Source organism: Oncorhynchus tshawytscha, linkage group LG10 (genome assembly GCF_018296145.1).
Source record: "Oncorhynchus tshawytscha isolate Ot180627B linkage group LG10, Otsh_v2.0, whole genome shotgun sequence".
NCBI lineage: Eukaryota > Metazoa > Chordata > Actinopteri > Salmoniformes > Salmonidae > Oncorhynchus > Oncorhynchus tshawytscha.
Window position 1 is genome coordinate 19,743,451 of NC_056438.1, and position 18,952 is coordinate 19,762,402.

At 43.6% G+C, this 18,952-nt stretch overlaps 2 protein-coding genes and 1 long non-coding RNA gene across 3 annotated transcripts; all 3 read right to left on the minus strand.

The window, feature by feature from the left end:
- Window positions 1–307: 307 nt before the first annotated feature.
- LOC121847584 (telomerase Cajal body protein 1-like) lies at window positions 308–2,618 on the minus strand. The gene is made up of 4 exons (XM_042329346.1): window positions 2,615–2,618; window positions 2,112–2,323; window positions 1,790–1,893; window positions 308–1,521 (listed from the first exon to the last, which is right to left on the minus strand). The coding sequence occupies exons 1-4, from the start codon at window positions 2,616–2,618 to the stop codon at window positions 1,287–1,289; spliced, it is 555 nt and encodes a 184-aa protein (XP_042185280.1). The 3' UTR covers window positions 308–1,286.
- LOC112235271 (telomerase Cajal body protein 1-like) lies at window positions 2,184–10,695 on the minus strand. The gene is made up of 5 exons (XM_024403691.2): window positions 10,302–10,695; window positions 9,171–9,268; window positions 8,293–8,381; window positions 2,497–2,705; window positions 2,184–2,323 (listed from the first exon to the last, which is right to left on the minus strand). The coding sequence occupies exons 1-4, from the start codon at window positions 10,330–10,332 to the stop codon at window positions 2,690–2,692; spliced, it is 234 nt and encodes a 77-aa protein (XP_024259459.1). The 5' UTR covers window positions 10,333–10,695; the 3' UTR covers window positions 2,184–2,323; window positions 2,497–2,689.
- A 1,858-nt stretch (window positions 10,696–12,553) lies between these two features.
- Window positions 12,554–18,886, minus strand: LOC121847427. The gene is made up of 2 exons (XR_006084275.1): window positions 15,696–18,886; window positions 12,554–15,511 (listed from the first exon to the last, which is right to left on the minus strand). It is a non-coding gene; the product is annotated as an uncharacterized LOC121847427 (long non-coding RNA).
- Window positions 18,887–18,952: the final 66 nt, after the last annotated feature.

An 18,952-nucleotide genomic window follows, 5' to 3' on the forward strand; every position in this document is an offset into this window, starting at 1 on the left:
AAGGCATTTGACTAAGATATTTTTCAGAAATGTAAAATCTACATAGTCTTCTCACTTTGCCAAAATAGCTTATATTAAATAACTATGAAGAAAAATAAATACAAAATATTATATATAAAATATGACACATTAATTCAACAAAATACTGGCAGAAGAAAAGGAACCATAATGAGACTGGTTGAGTGAACAGAACCTTATTCAATCCAATTCTTGGACAGACAGCAAATCCACCCGTAAGAGTTCGTTTGCCCTCTAGTGGCCTCTTCCTAAACTTGCAGACGAACAAGACAGCAACATGCAATGGTTAACTTTAATATATATATATTAATCAAATTAACCTATACAAACATAAGTTGTGCTACAACACAAAAGCAGCATAGCAGGCGTTCTACATATACAAATATTGTTGATCATTTCATCCACACTGCCACAAGAAATCACAGGACTAAGACAGTACAGGAACATCGGCCGTGCGCAGTAAATCCTCTACTGAGCGTCATGTTGAATCGCTGGGAAAATAAAATAAAAGGAACAATGTTGACGTGTCATCTCTCACGGACATTGCACTATAAAAAGACGTTTGCAGTATCCATTTGTTTGTGGTTACAGCAATTATGCCAACTGCTTACCGATTTTAATACATTCAGAAACTAAATATTCATCATGGCTATAGAAAAATATACATTTACTGACGCACGTATAGCGACACCTCGGCACTTAGAACAATAAAATAATATTCACAAATCAAAGCTCTGAATTGCACTTAAACTAGCAGCATTAGGTTATTCTGGGCAGGACTATAGACAATAGCCTGATCCCAGACCTGTTTGATTGAAATGCTAAACAATGGCCATAAAACAACACCGAGATATCTGGGACCAGGCTATACAGACTAACAAGGTAAACAACGGAACAGTCCCATGGAGAAACACGAGTGGAAAGTAGACAACACAATGTACACTGTGCTCCTCCAACACAGTGGGCCTGGTCTGGCTGCTGTGGTTTTACAATTACATGTAGTTTGAAATGGGGAAGAACTCAGTTAGCATAGTAGCATGTTACCAAAAATTCCTAATAACATGTTAGCATTCACCATAGTTTGTACCTTGGCTTCGAGACCGGGGAAACTGTTGTTCACTGAATCCAAGGGACTCAACACACTGGTTTGCATACTCAACAGAAAAAGTACTTCCAATATTGTAGTAAACTTTACTCAGTGGCAGTTTGAAGTTACATTTGGTTCAGTCCTGAGGAGAGGGGTTTGAGTTGGGCTACTCCACCATCAATCAATCAATCACCAACATTGGTGCTGGTTCCTCCTGCCCCTCCTCGCTGGCTGGGCTGAGTGGTCCGACCCAACACAGAGTCAGGGCGTTGTCCTGTCTGACCTCTGGGGTTGGTGATATCACAATATCACCCTCTGAACCCGAGTCGAAGGAGTCTCCGTCGCTACTGTCCCCCGGGTCGAGGAACCTGCGCTGCCTGCTGGTTGACACCAGCAACGGCATGAAGGGGTGGACACTGGGGGAGGGAGAGGGGGGTGAGAGAGAAAGAAATGTAGTTAAATATCAGAAAGTGGCAAATGACTAAAATACACTTGGGGGGGCTGTGAGGGTGTCCCACACTGACACCACCCCACCTGTGTCGCCACTCAACAGGTACCGGGCAGACCTACAGAGACACGGGGGCAGCAATCAGCATCAAATGAAAAGAGTGGAGTGAAGAAACCTTGTGCTTTTGGGACACCCCAGTCTAGCACAGTCTATCGAGAAGGAACCGGTTTACTTACGGATCCAGGTCAAAGTACATACGTTGGTTGGTGGCTACTTTCCTCTTCAGAGAGAACAGAACCTTGCCCGGGTCTCTCAGATCCCAGCACAGAATCTCTGGGTCCTACACACAATCATCATTCAGAAACACCTCGACACATACAAGAGCAACAATAACACTGGTCATGAATGTGGGCATGTGTTTGCATGTGGAGAAACACCACGTTCTCCAATGTGACACTATGTTCCTCTTCTCCAATCTCTCTCTGTGAGCAGTGGGTCCATTTTTAAAACAAGACGGACAGCTTTTTGAGGCCCGTGTCTCTCTTTGTGGTGTCCTACCTTGGGCCCGCCAGTGTACAGGTAGTGTCCGTCGGGTGAGAAGGCAAGGTGTGTGATGCCCCCGTGGTGCCTGGGTGGCAGCAGAACCAGCAGAGAGCCGTCCTGGCAGGAGTAGAGGCCTGCGGTGCGGGAGAAGGAGCCACAGGCGTACACAGACTGGCACGGGCTGAACGCCAGGCAGGAGATGATGCCACTCTGACACTGCTTCTTCACTGGTGAGGAGAGGGAACACACTCAGCATCTATAGAATCGGGTTAGGGTTAAGAATAGGGTTAGGGGACAGTTAGTTGAGATTTAATAGCACTTCTATAAACCCTCTGTAAGGGATCTCCCCAAATAAAGATGTACCCAGTATTGTTTGTTGCTACTGGACTCTACTCCACACCTATAGTGGGCCTCTTCTCACAGTCCCGTCCAGGCCTTTCTGTGTAAAACACCCTGACAGTCTTGTCGAAGCCGCAGTAGAGCTGTGATCCGTCTGGAGGGAGTGGGCTGTGGTCAGCTCATCCAGATGGTTGTAGGGTCTGAAGTTGGCTCGCAGGTCCCCGTTGAACGCGTCCCAGATATGGACCGGGTTATCACGACTGCTGCCGGCTGGTGGAGAGACAGCGGTGGTGAGAGTCGGAGGGAAGAAGGATGGAATATGATGCGAGGGAGGATAGAGAAGGAAGAGAACGATGGAAGGAGAAAGGAAAGGAATGGAAAGACAGGAATGAAAAGGAAGGATGTTAGAAAGGAGAGAAAAGGATGGAGAGTGGTGGTGACAACAGGAAGAGCAGTACTGTACACACACTCATTTCATCTCCGTTGAAAAATAACTGACAGACACACACTGACACTGCTTTGTGCCAGAATCATCTGGCCTCATCAGTGAAACACCCCACTGAGGCCATTTCACTTTTAATATCATTCCTCCCCTCTATCTATTCAAAAACAATAGCAGTTTGTTGTCACATTGGGGTTTATAATGGACAAAAACGATCCATCAACAGACATGCCGCATGGCTTTGGCTTTTCAACTTACATAATTGCGGGGGGCCACTGCCAAACAGCGAACCTAACAAACCAAACGCCGAAACATCACTGTTTGAACTGAAGCTCAATTAGCCAAAGCCAAGAGGAAATGAACCTGGGCGGCTCAGTGCTGTTATGGCACTGTGTCTTTGTTCTGGCTGTTGGGAATCACCCCATTATAATGGTACACCACAGCTAGCCTGGACGCCGGCCCAGAAAACAATACAAAGGAGGAACACCGGCAACTATTCTACACTCTCTACAGGAGAGTACAGCACATGGCTGTTGACAGAGAGAGGGGGTGAGATGGAGCGAGATGGAGAGAGAGGGGGCGAGACGGAGAGAGAGGGGGGGAGACGGAGAGAGAGGGGGAGAGAGATGGAGAGAGAGGGGGCGAGATGGAGAGAGAGGGGGCGAGACGGAGAGAGAGGAGGGGGCGAGAGGAGAGATGGAGAGAGAGACGGGGAGGAGAGATGGAGAGAGAGGGGGCGAGATGGAGAGAGAGGGGGAGAGAGGGGGCGAGATGGAGAGAGAGGGGGCGAGATGGAGAGAGAGGGGGCGAGATGGAGAGAGAGGGGGCGAGACGGAGAGAGAGGGGGAGAGATGGAGAGAGAGGGGATGGAGAGAGAGGGGGCGAGATGAGACGGAGAGAGAGGGGGAGATGGAGAGAGAGGGGGCGATGGACGGAGAGAGAGGGGGGAGAGATGGAGAGAGGGGGGGCGAGATGGAGAGAGAGGGGATGAGAGATGGAGAGAGAGGGGGAGAGAGAGGGGAGAGGAGAGAGAGGGGGAGAGATGGAGAGAAAGGGGGGGCGAGAGGAGAGAGAGGGGCGGATGGAGAGAGAGGGCGAGACGGAGAGAGGAGAGGGGGGGCGAGATGGAGAGAGAGGGGGCGGAGATGGAGAGAAAGGGGGAGATGATGGAGAGGAGAGAGGGGGAGAGATGGAGAGAGATGGAGAGAGATGGAGAGAGAGGGGGAGAGATGGAGAGAGATGGAGAGAGAGGGAGAGAGAGGGGAGAAACGGACGGAGAGAGGGGGCGAGATGGAGAGAGAGGGGGCGAGATGGAGAGAGAGGGGGCGGATGGAGAGGGGGGAGAGGACGGAGAGAGAGGGGGAGAGAGAGAGGGGGAGAGATGGAGAGAGAGGGGACGAGATGGAGAGAGAGGGGGAGAGACGGAGAGAGAGGGGGGAGAGACGGAGAGAGACGGGGGAGAGGAGGAGAGAGACGGGTAGAGACGGAGGAGAGAGGGGAAGATGGGGGAGAGGAGGAGATGGAGAGAGAGGGGAAGAGGGGGGGGCGAGAGAGATGGAGAGAGAGGGGAAGAGGGGGAGAGAGGGGGGATGAGATGGGGGCGAGATGGAGAGAGAGGGGGAGAGAGAGAGGAGAGGGGAGGGGAGATGGAGAGAAAGGGGGAGAGGAGGGGGGGCGAGTGATGGAGAGAGAGGGGGAGAGACGGGGAGCGATGGAGAGAGAGGGGGATGGAGAGATGGAGAGAGATGGAGAGAGATGGAGAGAGAGGGGGAGAGATGGAGAGAGAGAGGAGAGAGATGGAGAGAGAGGGGGAGAGAGACAGGAGAGAGAGAGGGAGAGAGAGGGGAAGAGGGGGAGATGGAGAGAAAGGGGGAGAAATGGAGAGAGAGGGGAGGGGGGAGAGATGGAGAGAGAGGGGCGAGACGGGGAGAGATTGAGAGAGAGGGAGAGAGATGGAGAGAGATGGAGGGGGAGAGAGGGGGAGAGATGGGAGAGAGATGGAGAGAGGGGAGAGAGAGAGAGATGGAGAGAGAGGGGGAGAAACTGAGAGAGAGGGGGCGAGACGGGGAGAGAGGGGGGAGAGATGGAGAGACGGAGGAGAGACGGGGAGGAGAGGAGGAGAGAGGGGGAGAGACGGAGAGAGAGGGGGAGAGACGGAGAGAGATGGAGATAGAGGGGAAGAGGGGGAGAGAGAGGGGAAGAGATGGAGAGAGAGGGGAAGAGATGGAGAGAGAGGGGGAGAGAGAGAAAGGGAAAGACAACATTGTGCTGTCTGAACAAGCACACAGATGAAGGGTAACAGAGTTGACATGGGGTGTCAGCTCCGACTAGCCCCCTCATCCCTGGCTCCTCTCAGGGCCCAGCTCTCAAGTGGTTCATCCCTCAGATAAATCATCTCCTCGGGTTGTTTATGCTCTCATCCTCCACCCTGTTTGACTCCCGTCTCTCTCTCCCTCTTAAACTCCCTTTCTTTTCTTCTTATTCCCCCTCTCTTCTTGCCATGGAGAGATATTTTACATGTGGTTTATGGTTTGATCCTCCTGTATTGACTATGGTGAGCACCTCTCTCTCACACACACACACACACACACACACACACACACACACACACACACACACACACACACACAAATGCCCCTTTTTTATTTTCTCATTCCCTTTCATCTAGGGATGTTGTTTCCCTTGCTCCGTGGGGTTGACCACGGCCCACGCTGGGCACTGATCAGAGAGGAACCATGGGAGGATGGGGTTGCTGTTGTTAAGGGGGCCTCGTTAGTAGGCCCTACCAGCGTTGCCCGTAACAACGGCATTCTCCACAGTAACGGCTGGGCGCCATTGATCTCAGCTTTCCACAGCACAGACAATGTCTTAATAATTTCCGCGCTTTTGTACGGCTAGAAAAAAACACACACACACACACACACACACACACACACACACACACACACACACACACACACACACACACACAGAGAGCCAGGAGAAAACCAAAAGTCTGGAAATCATGAGGCCCTTTAAAAAGCGTCTGGAGTTGTTAGTTCTTCTGTTCGTTCTGTTAAAGGTTGAGTCATCACCCAAAGCACCACAGGTCTCGGACAAACAAACAGACAGACAGCATTGGGGTTCAAGGGGAAAAGGCCAAGACTCCTCAAAGAGAGAGACAATGGTGATTTTACAGATTAGCAACTAGGTGCAGAACAACTAAACTACAGTGCTCAAGTACTAGCACTGACTCCATTTTCACTGTCAACAGTCTAATATGGAACTCAGTACAGTGCATACAATGTAGCATGGCTCAGTTAAGTCAGGAACCAAGGTTGTGGGTTCAATAAAAGCAAAGTAGAAGTCTTCACGTGTCCAACAGACTTGAAATTCCGAGATCCAACCTGGGACCGTAGCGTGTCCGGGTCCTAAATTCTGACTTTGGTCTAGGATCGGAGTCGGGTCTGATAATTGCCACAGATCTCAGGTATGTGCAAGCTTGTTATCTGTGTCAGCCAATTGCAACTCAATAAAATGTATAGCTGGTTCTGGCAGCTCACCTCACGTACACCTGCTGCTGAGGAGAGAGACAGAGCGAGAGAGGAGCCTTGTCCTAGTCTACTGTTGACTGAGAAGATGTAGGCCTTTTTCATTGAAGTGAAAAGGAAAGTTAGAGGAGAAAGAGTGAAAAGAATCCGACAAATGGAATGTCTCCAGGGACAAGTGTTAATATTGTAGTGGACAGAGATGAGAGAAAAGTTGGTGAGGCCAAATGGACTGTGTGCATATTGTTTAATGCAACTTAAAACAAATTATAATGAATGCAAAAATAAATGTGTTTATCATTATAGGTCTCTTTAAGAAACCAAAACAGTTCTTTAAATAGGCAAAACGCTAATTTAAGATCGAACTGTCTTTTAAATTTTGTGCTACGCGTTTAGTTGAAGGTTAAAAGTTGGCCTGTTAAATAAATATCATTAGCCTATTGTCGTCATTTGTTGGGTAGGCCTACAGTAGAAACTCACCTTTGTTTGGTAGGCCTAATTGCTGAATTATCCTAGCCTGTTCTAAACTTTTGGGAAGGTTTAAACCAGTTCTTTAAAAAGGAAAAAAAGTGTTTTATTTCATTCTGTTGAGACATTTTCTTTGACCAAATTAAGTTCCAACTATAATGTTGTGTTTTCCGCAATATAATAGAATTACCAGTAGGCCTACTATATGGCTACTAGCACTTAAACCATGAAAAGCAAAAACCAAAGGCGTCGAGACGCAAAACTTAATTTAATGCCTCAATATAAGAACATGCTCATATTTTCCCTATAAACAATGACTTAACTTTATAATGGGAATATCAAAAGTAAGAAACTCTTGTGAAGGTTTGGTGTGGTATGGCTAATCTCAGGCTTAGCTACTGCAGGCCTATGAAGTCAGTGGGCACCAGCACACCAACGGACTCCGATGGTTGAACTTGAGGTGAAGAACAACGTTTTAGGCCTATCAGTTACTCCTTTAATCTAACAATAAAATAATACTTATCTTTCTAAAATAAAATATCCTGATGGAAAATGTACATAGTAGCCTCCTGTACGCCTGTATCTGTATTGCAGTAGTGGCCTGATAAGTATAAAGAAATGCATTCCGGTGTTGGGAACATGACGCTGGCACATCTTCCTCCTACTCTCCATCTCTCTAGGGCTAAGCTTCTTTTCCTTTATGTAATGTTTTTAAATATTATTATCATACAGTGGGCTCATATGCATGCAACGCCCTAATGCATTTAGTGCTCAAATCTCTGACAGGAAAAAATAATAATAAATAAATAAAACAGGCTATACACTTTTGAATATGCTACACATTGAAATGTAACAAATTGTTTTTATTTTGTGTCATTTCTATAGGCAGTTAACTGTGGATCTGTGGCCAATATCACTCGTTTATTGATGGAGCTGGCAGCGTTTCTTTCTCTCTCGGAGCTGAACTGGTCTCTCATATCCTAACCAGCATGGGCCTTTTCGCAACATGTCTGACTGGCCTCAGGTCCATTCAGAACAGGTCTGCGGATCCATTTCGGAATGGGTCCAACTTTTTGGGACCCGTCAAAGACTGGGTCACATACTATAAACCGCCTTGATACAGGATATAGGGTGGCAGGTAGCCTAGCAGTTAGAGTGTTGGGCCTGAAAGGTCACTGGTTTGATTCCATGAGCTGATAAGGTGCAAAAATCTATCAACGTGCCCTTGAGCAAGGCACTTAACCCTAATTTTCTCCAAGGGGCGCTATACTACTATGGCTGATCCTGTAAAACGACACATTTCCCTGTAACTATCCGATGTACAGTATGTGACAATAAAACATCTCTTTATAAGCGAATGCTAAGGGGCATATCTCTGATATGAGTGGTGGTAGTAGCAGAGGATGGCTGCTGAACTCACAAGCAGGAGTTTGGATCCAGAGGGCTCATCTTGGGATACCAGCAGTAGTCATAGATGGTATTCCCCTCTGCCATCTTCAACACTGACCTCTGTAGGGCAGGGAGAACATTAGAGAGGGGGGGGGGATCAAGTCCTCTATCTAGGACAGCTTATGTTGCTCGATCAGTCCAGAAACGTGGTAATTAACTACAATGACCATAATACATTGCACCCATTTGTTCTGCCTCAGACAGAGACAGATATGCTTTTTCGCCTGCTACGTTAGGTTAGATACACAAAGACCGAATAGACCGCAATGAGCGAGGAATGTACACAACACAACAACAAGAAGGATAGAAACAGTTCAAGGTATGCAAGGTATCTACTTTGAAGAATTATTCAAATGACTTTGTCAGACAGCTCTGCAGCCTACTTAGGCAGGCTGGCCTAGCTAAATAGAATGTACTGACTAAACACAGTACAGGATAGGAAGCACAGAGACAACGTTAGATGGTTAGGCTGGCTGGCTGCTACTACCTGAGCAGAGATGAGATGATGACTAAGGAATGAAAAATAACAAAGTTCTCAAATAAAAACGAACATGCACAACTGAAACATTGTACTATTTTGTAGTAATTAACCATTTCTCTATTGCTGTCTACCCAATGTGGACCTGACAGAGACAATGGAATATTTTCAAAGTTTTGGCAATTGAATGTTTAATATGTTTCCATTAAAAAGCTCTAAATTCATTTTAATATCATCATTTTATAATGCATTTAATGTTTTTTTTTTTAAATGATTGAAAGCGAAATGGAAACCGACGTCAAAAAGCACTAATCTCTCAGCACTAATCAGGAGTGAAGATCAGTGATGTAGTGAGTTAGTGGCGCCCTCACCATCTCCGTGAGCAGGTTCCAGTTGTAGCTGTAGATCTCTGGGGGGAGGTTGTAGACACGCAGCACGTTGGTCAGGATGCACGAGCCGTCTGGGGGCCCTGGGAGAATTACAGTGCCTTCAGAATCTATTCATACCCCTTGATTTATTCCACATTTTGTTGTGTTACAGACTGGATTAAAACATGGCTAAAGCAAACAAATATACATTTTTGCTCATTTATAGGAAATAAAACACTGAAAAATCTGATTTACATAAGTATTCACACCTCTGAGTCTATACATGTCAAAATCACCTTTGGTAGCGATTACAGCTGTGAGTCTTTCTGGGTAAGTCGCACACCTGGATTGTACAATATTCAAGCTCTGTCAAGACAGCCATAGATATTCAAGTCAATTTAAGTCAACTGTAACCAGGCCCCTGAACATTCAATGTCGTCTTGGTAAGAAACTCCAATGTATATTTGGCCTTGTGTTTTAGGTCATTGTCCTGCTGAAAGGTGAATTTGTCTCCCAGTGTCTGTTGGAAACCAGGTTTTCCTCTAGGATTTTGCCTGTGCTTAGCTCTATTCCATTTATTTCCATCCTAAAAAAAACTCCCTAGTCCTTGCCGATGACAAGCATACCCATATACCCATAACATGATGCAGACACCACCATGCTTGAAAATATGAAGAGTGGTACTAACTGATGTGTTGTTTGATGTACTCCAAACATAACACGTTGTATTCAGGACATAGAGTTGGGTTTTGCCACATTTTGTGCAGTTTTACTTTAGTGCCTTATTACAAACAGGATATATATTTTGTAATTATTTTAATCTGTACAGGCTTCCTTTTTCATTTAGGTTAGTATTGTGGAGTAACTACAATGTTGTTGATCCATCCTCAGTTCTCTCCTATCACAGCCATTCAACTCTGTAACTGTTTTAAAGTCACCATTGGCCTCATGGTGAAATCCCTGAGCGGTTTCCTTCCTCTCCAGCAACTGAGTTAGGAAGGATGCCTGTATCTTTTTAGTGACTGGGTGTATTGATACACCACCCAAAGTGTAATTGATAACTTCACCAGGCTCAAAGGGATATTCGATGTCTGCTTGAAAAAAATATTTTTCTACCCATCGACCAATAAGTACCCTTCTTTGCAAGGCATTGGAAGACCATCATGGACTTTGTGGTAGAGTGGGTTCATCACAGCACCCACTGAACACTGGAGGGTAGAAAGATTGGAGGAGAATTTGAATGAGAATAAGACAAAACATATATTATACACGTACAATAAAACACATCATGGTAGCAATAGCACCAATGATAAAGCACACCAGCACACCAACAAAATTACACCTAGCAGTGTTGTTAAAATGATATTCAATGACGGGCTGATTAAATGATGGCTAGTTCAGCAATTAGTTAGGTACATTTCCAGAAGATAGCAACCCTACTATTACGCTTGTTGACACTGTGCTGCACTGGGATCGGAAGGCAATCATGGTTACGTTAAGACACTATGGCGTCGGCGCAACATATTGGTCAGAAAACGTACCTAGATGCAGGGATGGGATATGCCACTGTACTCCAACTTCTACCTTTACCACACTGATACTTCAAGATTGAAATACTGTCCTTTTCATCCTCATGCTAGCTAGCAGCAGTCACCGCAGCAATTTTGGAATGGCAGTGTCAGACAATCAGCTCATTTGTTGTTCAAGCAACGTGCCATTCCATAATGGCTGATGTGGCCACTGCTAGCTTGCACGGGGACAAAGTAATCACTGTTCTTCGAATGACTAGAAGTCTGCTTACAACGTAGCCGTACACTGGAGTTATATAGCAGCAGTCACGAAATCAAGTCATGCTGCGAATTTGTAAACACAGGAGGCCGTCATGAAAGATTGACAGCTGTACGGGGTATTGAATGCCCCCACTCCTCCAAACTAGGATGTTCATGTTGTTGTTCATGGTGTTGTTCGTCTTCTATGGTATATTGGCGATTGCACAATTTAATGTGCATCTCACCATTCAGTGTGCCGGATGGAAACAGGATTCCCCCAAAAAACGAACAAACTACCAAAAAACGACCAAAAAATGTATTTAATAACCAACTTTTCTGTAAAAAAAAATGAAACCAATCTGATCCCTACACAAGCTCTAGGGGAACCAGCACCAGCAACAGTCCCAAAAACTTTTCTGCCGCAGCCACAATAATGCCAGTTTCTTAGAAGTCTGAGACTTGTACCATACAGTTTATAACTGTGGCAATGAACGCCACAAAATCCAATCTTTCGACTGGCAGCAAACATTTACAACAGGCTGTGGTGCATCCACTACCATGTCTTCACTAGCATCACTTGTTTTCTCAATTCTCAGTTTTGTCTTATTCTCATTCAAATTCTCCTCCAATCGTTCTAGCCTTTGTTTGACCGCTCTAACTTTTACCAGTTCAATCTCTTTCACCCTTACAGGGCACTCCAGGAACTCGGGATCATGTTCCCCACCGTCAGCCTTCTACACAGTTATTCAGCATACTCTGTCTGCACACACTTGAAACATGGCCAAATCCTTTACAATTCTTACAGTGCAGTGGTTTGAGTACGAAAGCTCTTACAGCGCATATTGTGGCAACCCGGGGGCCAGCAGGGAGCTGCAAAGAAAGCAGGGCCTTGGTCAGCTCCAGAGGGCTAGAGAGCCAAGGTGAGTCAGCACCATGGACAGGCACCAACTGGGACTGTTGATTCAACACAAGTACTACTCAGTCCAGGTGCTGCAACCAATTGGCACCTGGAATTGGTCCCAGCAAATGAGTATAAGTAGAGGTGTAGTCACTCGGGCAGACAGGCAGAGGGTACACCTAGACTTCAGAATAACCGGAGTGAGTATGATAAGCACCTCGATCAGACGCCAAAGAAGATACTAGGCAATGTTTGACTCACCCGTCTCTCTCACTTCCCTTTCGCCCCCGAAAGGAAGCGGACCCATTCCCGGGCAGCACACCACCCGGCGCAAGTTGAGAACAAGTATTGAAAGACCGGAATCATCGCTCTCTCTCTTTTGTTGTTCATTACCCTAGGTGGTCCGAGGAGCTGCCACACCAGACACCAAGTGACCCACTAGTTACCCAAGAGGCCTTTCAGTTGTATTCCTCCCAACCTTAAACAACTTTTGTTTGAGCACCTCAAAACGGTCTCCCGCCATCTTATTTTGTGAGTTTCACCTCTGACTCCCCTGGGCTGCCACAATATGAACTGTAACTCAGTAAAATCTTTGGAATTGTTACATGTTGCATTTATATTTTTGTTCAGTACAGTTAGGCATGTTCCATTTTATGAGTTTGAGTAAAACGAATAACAATTGATAGTAAGTAAACATAGCAAAAACAGTCAGTCAAATCCATTGTTAAATGCATTTTATTTAATAATTTTTTGTTCTCGTCAAACCAACAAAACCCAAACTATTTACACTTTTTAGGTTATTTTTCTGAATGCATTTGTTTTTATGTTACTTATCTCTAAAATATTCAAAACGTTTAAGCGATGGAACTGAGCCGACCATTTGGGTGAAAAAGAAAATGGATATAATTTGATCAAAATCGGTTTGTTAATGAATCATACATTTTTATGGAATTCATACATCAAAGGCATAACAATCTCACCCAGGGGCATCACAGTGCCAAAACAATAATCACTTTGAACTTCAATGATTAACAGAAAGACAGAACAGACCGAACTGTTCACCTACAGGTGACCAACAATTACTCCAACAAAGACAATGCCAACTTTTAAAAAATGAAACACCCAAATATAACTCAAGAGAATAATAATTTAGAGACAGCTACATATTAACAGTTCACTGCAAACCAGTTTATGGAGGGCATTCTTATCCCGCACGGATGGAGTTGGAAGATTGAAGTCAAAATCCACAGTATTCATAAAATACTTCAGTGACATTTTAGATATTCCTCCAGTTGCATTAACTAATATATCAACTGATCAAAACTATCATATATATATGGCACCCCCCCCTTATTCATATATATAACAAACATGTTCCACTCAAAGTAGAGGGTCTCATCTCCCAAAGTTAATATTCATTTGTTTGACCAACCGAAGCAGTTGGAAAACACTTACAAAACAATTCATCCATTCAACCTGACTGACAGGGGAAGAATTGAGCTTCTCCATTGAAAACCTGGTTTCTATTAAAGAGACAGACAAACCCATGATCAACTGCATAGATGGCATACATACAAGTAACATACACAGCCATTCAATAACGTTAGTAAGATGCTTCTAATATACGAGGACATAATCTGCACAATGGTCAGTAATCAAAGTGTCAAATAGACAATCCACAAAGATAATCTACTCAGAGGACCACCAAGAAGAGATAGTGCCCTCTCATTATTGGAACAGTGAAGCATTTTTTGTTCTTATGGTATAGACTCCAAAGGTTTGGATTTGAAATCGAACAATTACTACGAGGTTAAACTATACATTCTCCGATTTTATTTGAGGGCATTTGTGTACATATTGGTTTCACCATTTACAAATGACAACACTTTTTATACATCGTCCCAAAAGTATTGGGACAAATTCACTTGTGTGTATTAAAGTAGTAAAAAGTGAAATATTTGGTCCCATATTCATAGCACACACACAATGGCTACATCAAGCTTGTGACTAAACAAATTAGTTGGATGCATTTGCTGTTTGTTTTGGTTGTGTTTCAAATTACTTTGTGCCCAAAAGAAATTCATGGTAAATGTGTTGGGTAATCACTTTTTATTGTTAATAAGAATGTTTACAAACACTTCATGAATGTGGATGCTACCATGAATACTGATAATTCTGAATGAATTGTGAATAATGAGTGAGAAAGTTAAAAACGCACAAATATCATACCCCCCAAAAACGCTAACCTCCTGTTATTGTATTGGTGAGCATGTCTTGGGGGTATGATCTCACTCATCATTATTCATGACTCATTCAGGATTATCTGTAATAATGGTAGCATTCACATTAATGTAGAAGTGTTTAGAAACATAATTCTTATATTCCTATTTACAATAAAAGTGATTCCAAATGACAACACATTTACCATTCATTTCTATTGGGCACAAATTAATCTGAAACAACCAAAACAAACAGCAAATGCATCCAACAAGTTTGTAGTCACATTGCTGATGTAACCATCGCGTGCTATGAATATGGGTCCAAATGTTTCACTTTTCACTACATTAATACACATAGGTGAATTTGTCCCAATACATTTGGTCCCTTGAAATAGGGGTGACTATGCATAAAGAGTGTTGTCGTTTCTAAATGGTGGAACCAATATGTACACAAATACCCTCAAATAAAAGCAGAGAACCTATGCTTTAACCTCATAATTGTTTGATTTAAAATCAAAACTTGTGGAGTGCAGAGCCAAAATAAGAAATGCTTCAACATCCCAATAACTACAGAGGGCACTGTATATCCTTCATTTTAAATGGGTGGTCCTCAATAGGATAAAAACACTTATTTCAAATCAAGTCTCAAACTGTCAAAAATCATTGGGTCAAAAAATAAAAAAGTAATATGTAGTGGGGCACTGTGTAGAACTGTAAAGGAACATATGGATCTATTTAACACACCCTTCCTGGTCAGCTCAGCTCCATAATACACAGACTTCAGATTCCTCAGCCTGCATCTTCAGCTACATGTCTGGGCATTTAAAACTGGATAACAGAACAGTTAATCTTGCTTTGAAAAACCATCAGTCTTAAGCATTGTCCTCAGGGATTGCCTTCAGTTCTACTTTGTTGCCATAGATGCTGGACAGAAATAAAGTAACATACAGCAGTATTGTTGGCCAATAAAACACTGTCCCGGTAAGTAGAACATTGACACCACCCCCCTTATTCAAATGCTATAGTCCTTATCAGGTTCTCCAACTGGCTTTCACTCTTATTGTTAATATATGTTTTCGAGTTTGCCACACAAAGGCGGATCGCCACAGTTAAGGCATGTTGAACAGAAAAAAGAAAACACTTGTAATATTATTTACATAGCAGTCAAAACTCAAGTGTATGGTATTGAGCCTTTCTGCTTTTGTGTGTGTTTCAATGTGGTTTTCAAGAATGTGGTTCTTGAAAAGAGAGTATTTGAGAATGCTGCATGGACATGCGTGTAAAGCTCTGTGTGTGTGTGTGGTCAGTTTCTCCACTGTTCCAGGTCCTCTGCTACTGCAGCTGATGTGGTTCCTGCTCTTTCACCACCAGGGGTGCAGAGGAGGAGCGGAAGAAGAAAGGGCTGAGGAGCTTCTCCATCTCCTCTCCAGCAGAGGGCAGCTAGGAACAGTGAGGACCCTGTGGAATGAGAGCCAGTGAGAATGATGGGAGACAGGGAGAGAGGGAGCGAGAGCAAGAGACGGAGAGGAATGAAGATTTCCAAATGAAACAATACTGAAAACAGAATTTTCATAAAGACAGTTCCCAACATTACACAGTCCATATATTCACTATAAACAAATAGATAGAAATACACCCTTACCCATATGATGGTTGTCTTCTTGCTGTCAGCCCGTGATCAATCTCCAGGCAGTGGCTAGGTGACAGGTTGGGGAGGGGGCATCTGGGCAGCAGGTCCCCTGATACATCCGCCTGACTGTCTCTCCCCTGCCTTCTCCATTGGCTGGTGCCAGTTGGTCAAACACTTTGGGCGGGGCTCTGCAGCAGTGATCATCATTCAGTCTTGGGAGTCCCTGCAGTCCCCAGCTCCATCCATGTTAAGTCTTTTCTTTCCCTATCCCCGAAGACATACAGGGCTACTGGCAAAGTTTGGGGAATTTCCAGGTAATTCATTTACCACAGGGTTATTCACTCTGTAAATCAATGTCTCGTGAATTTCCTTATTCTGCTAGTTTGTATATCAAGCCTTGCAGTTTTGTCCAAGTGATCTTGTTTAAAGTTAGGCCTAATACAAAAATATGGTTATGTACAGGAGGAAGAAGGCGTGTTCCTGTCTTTTGTTTTGAAAATTTTGTTTTCAGTGAGACGGTATTAACTCAGTCAAAGTTACATTTCTTGTTAAACCCTCCCTTTGTACTACAATATTTCTGTGCTCCTATCCCAAATGTGATGGCATCTCACAGTTTGAATGAACCAAAGTGCATAGTGAGAGTGGTCGGGGCAGCCCTCGTCAACAGTGAGTGTTGACGAGGGATGATGGGTGTCCCCCAGAGATCATACTAGTAGTATCCTTTCATTTCCCCTCATCGCAGGGTTAAAATACCCCCACTACACACCCTGAGACCCCTTTTAAACAAAAAAGGAAAAATAATTCTGCCTGCACACGGTCCAATTGAATGCAATGGTAGATTTGAGGTCAATGTCATTTGTATGTAAGGTTTTACAAAATCTTACATTTCCTTTATTCTCAACCACTCCTCACGGGTTTGTCCATCTTTGTTTCGTTTACATGTTCAAGGAGCAAAAAAAAAGGTACTCCATATTTTTCCTCCAGGAGACTTCTCTATTAAAGCGATGATATTGTTGTTTCCTTTATGCATGTTCTAAGTACCAAAAACTCCTCTGCAGTTTCTGCTTTTTGATTAAGTTTTCTACTCCACGAACAGAAACACTTAGTCCTTGAGTTACAATACAGGCAGTAAAAAAAAAAAAAAGACAATCTTTGATTTTTCGCCTGCACTCCTTGATGATCAGTCAGTTACAAAAGAGCCACATCCACTAAAGGGTCACATTGTGATGTCCTTCTTCCTTCCCGCCAAAACAACATAAGCCACTGAATGTCCATTTTGCAGAAGCGCACTTGCAAAACCCTGCCCTTACCCACTATCCACCCTAACCCCCAAAAAACTGCACCCACAGAAATCTGTGTGTTTTGTAAACAACCAAAACTCCAGTAAGGAATAGTAAAGAGTCTGTTCTTTATTTTTTCATAGTAATATTGTTTTTGTACGAACAGGATTGCAGAGGCAGTGTGTTCAACTGTAGCCTTCCCGAGTTCTTCCTCTTTTGTGTAAAAAAAGAAAAGAGTAAAGAACTCGCCGACCTCTTCAATCTTAGATTTTTAGTTTTTTTTTTAGATTCCATTTTTAGACATTTTGTGGAGGAAAAAAATCCCGTATCACATTTTTTTTTGACTTTTTTGGGAATACATTCAATGTTTTCTTAAGAAAGAAATAACAAACGCACTTCACATGGCGGTAATGCAACAAAAACTAAATTAAGGGATAAAAAAAAAAATAGCAGTGCTCATCATAATCGCAGTCCAAATACTTTTTCTTTTTTTAAAAAAACTGATTATTCATGTATGTATTTTCATTTATATTCCTAAAAAAGAAACGTCATCATCAACAATAGCAATGAATAAGTAACACAAGAATATGCTAACATTTTGTGCACCATCCTGTACATGGACAGTGTGATGCTAATTGTTTTGAGCAGAATCTGAAACCGCACACCTTTCACACGCAAGTTAAAGAGAACTGACAAGGCAACGTGATCACATCCCAGGAAAACTAAACTGGACTAACCTTCCAATCAATCATCATCCCCAGACTAAACCTGAAATATTAGGATATATGATTGACATACACGGGCTATACAGAGCGCTTAACATAACCATAACACACTCAAAAAGTAAATGTCTCAATGGCCATTGAACATTCCTTCCATCCCATTCACCCTTTCAGAGTTCTTAGGCACAAATGTGCATGCATGCATGCGCACACGCACACACAGTGGCTGAGAGAAGACAGCGGGGAGGGGCACTGCTCCATCAGCCCGTACCCCAAAACACCCCAGAAACAAGTGGTGCTTTAACAACATATGAAGGAGCGCAAAGCCATAATCCTCCCCTACAAATGTCTGTATTTCTATTACGTTTCTCTGGGGATGAAGAGCTGGTGAGAGAAAGGATGTGTTGTGCCATTGCCCCCTCTGTCACACACACAATCATACACACGTAGATACAAAGAAAGTCCCTCTGTACAAGAGGACACGTCTACTCATGGAAAAAACATCAATTCTTATTTGAACAAAATGACATAATGGCCTGGTATGTGTTCAAACATCTTGGTAAGCAATGGAGAAAACATAACAGACATTAGAAACATACTAGTCTGCACAATGCGCACACACACAGAAATATTCATCTCTAACCCCATTTGTTTTTCTATTTTTTTATCTTAGTTTTTTTTAACACAAGTGCAAATCTTCAAGTTTTTTTATGTATTTTTTTGTAATAGCTTTACTTTTCATATAAATGTATTGTAAAAAAAACAACAGTGTTTGTCTTTCAAGAAAGGATTTGTTTTTCTGATAAGGTTTCAAAATAAAAAGGTCCCCTCTATCTTTGAGTTCCCCCTCCCAGTGAATCTATCCCACCAACCTTACCCTTCCAGTTCAGATGTTCACATGTATACGTACAGCATCTTGTGTAGATTCAACACACACACACCGTACGTACACTGACAACAAAAACCCTATTCAAATCCCCTCTTAATAATAAAGTGCATTAGTTCAGTTTAAGGTGCTTAGTCTTATAAGTGCCAAGGGATACCCATCATTCCTCTTTCCCCCACCACATCACGCTCCCTACTCAAGTGAACGATTGAAAGCAGGGGAGCCTTTCTCTTTTCAAGGGCAGGGAGATACAATCCTCTCCTCCCTCTCCCCATACAAGTTCTCTCTCTCCCAGCCATTATCTTCATCCCCCTCTCCCCCTCCCTCCCTCCTCCTCCTCTCTGTTCCCCATTCTCCTCCCTCTTTCTACCCCATCCTCAT

Bases quoted from the DNA above. Each gene is read 5' to 3' on its own strand.
- LOC112235271 (XM_024403691.2), bottom strand. From the start codon at position 10,332: ATGATGGTCTTCCAATGCCTTGCAAAGAAGG. The intron at 9,269-10,301 runs GTACTTATTGGT...TAATTCTCCCAG, and splicing joins CCAATGCCTTGCAAAGAAGG to GGCCCCCAGACGGCTCGTGC. The intron at 8,382-9,170 runs GTGAGGGCGCCA...CCTGCCCTACAG, and splicing joins GGAACCTGCTCACGGAGATG to AGGTCAGTGTTGAAGATGGC.
- LOC121847584 (XM_042329346.1), bottom strand. The intron at 1,894-2,111 runs GTAGGACACCAC...GATTGTGTGTAG, and splicing joins TGTACACTGGCGGGCCCAAG to GACCCAGAGATTCTGTGCTG. The intron at 1,522-1,789 runs GTAAGTAAACCG...TCCCTCCCCCAG, and splicing joins ATGTACTTTGACCTGGATCC to TGTCCACCCCTTCATGCCGT.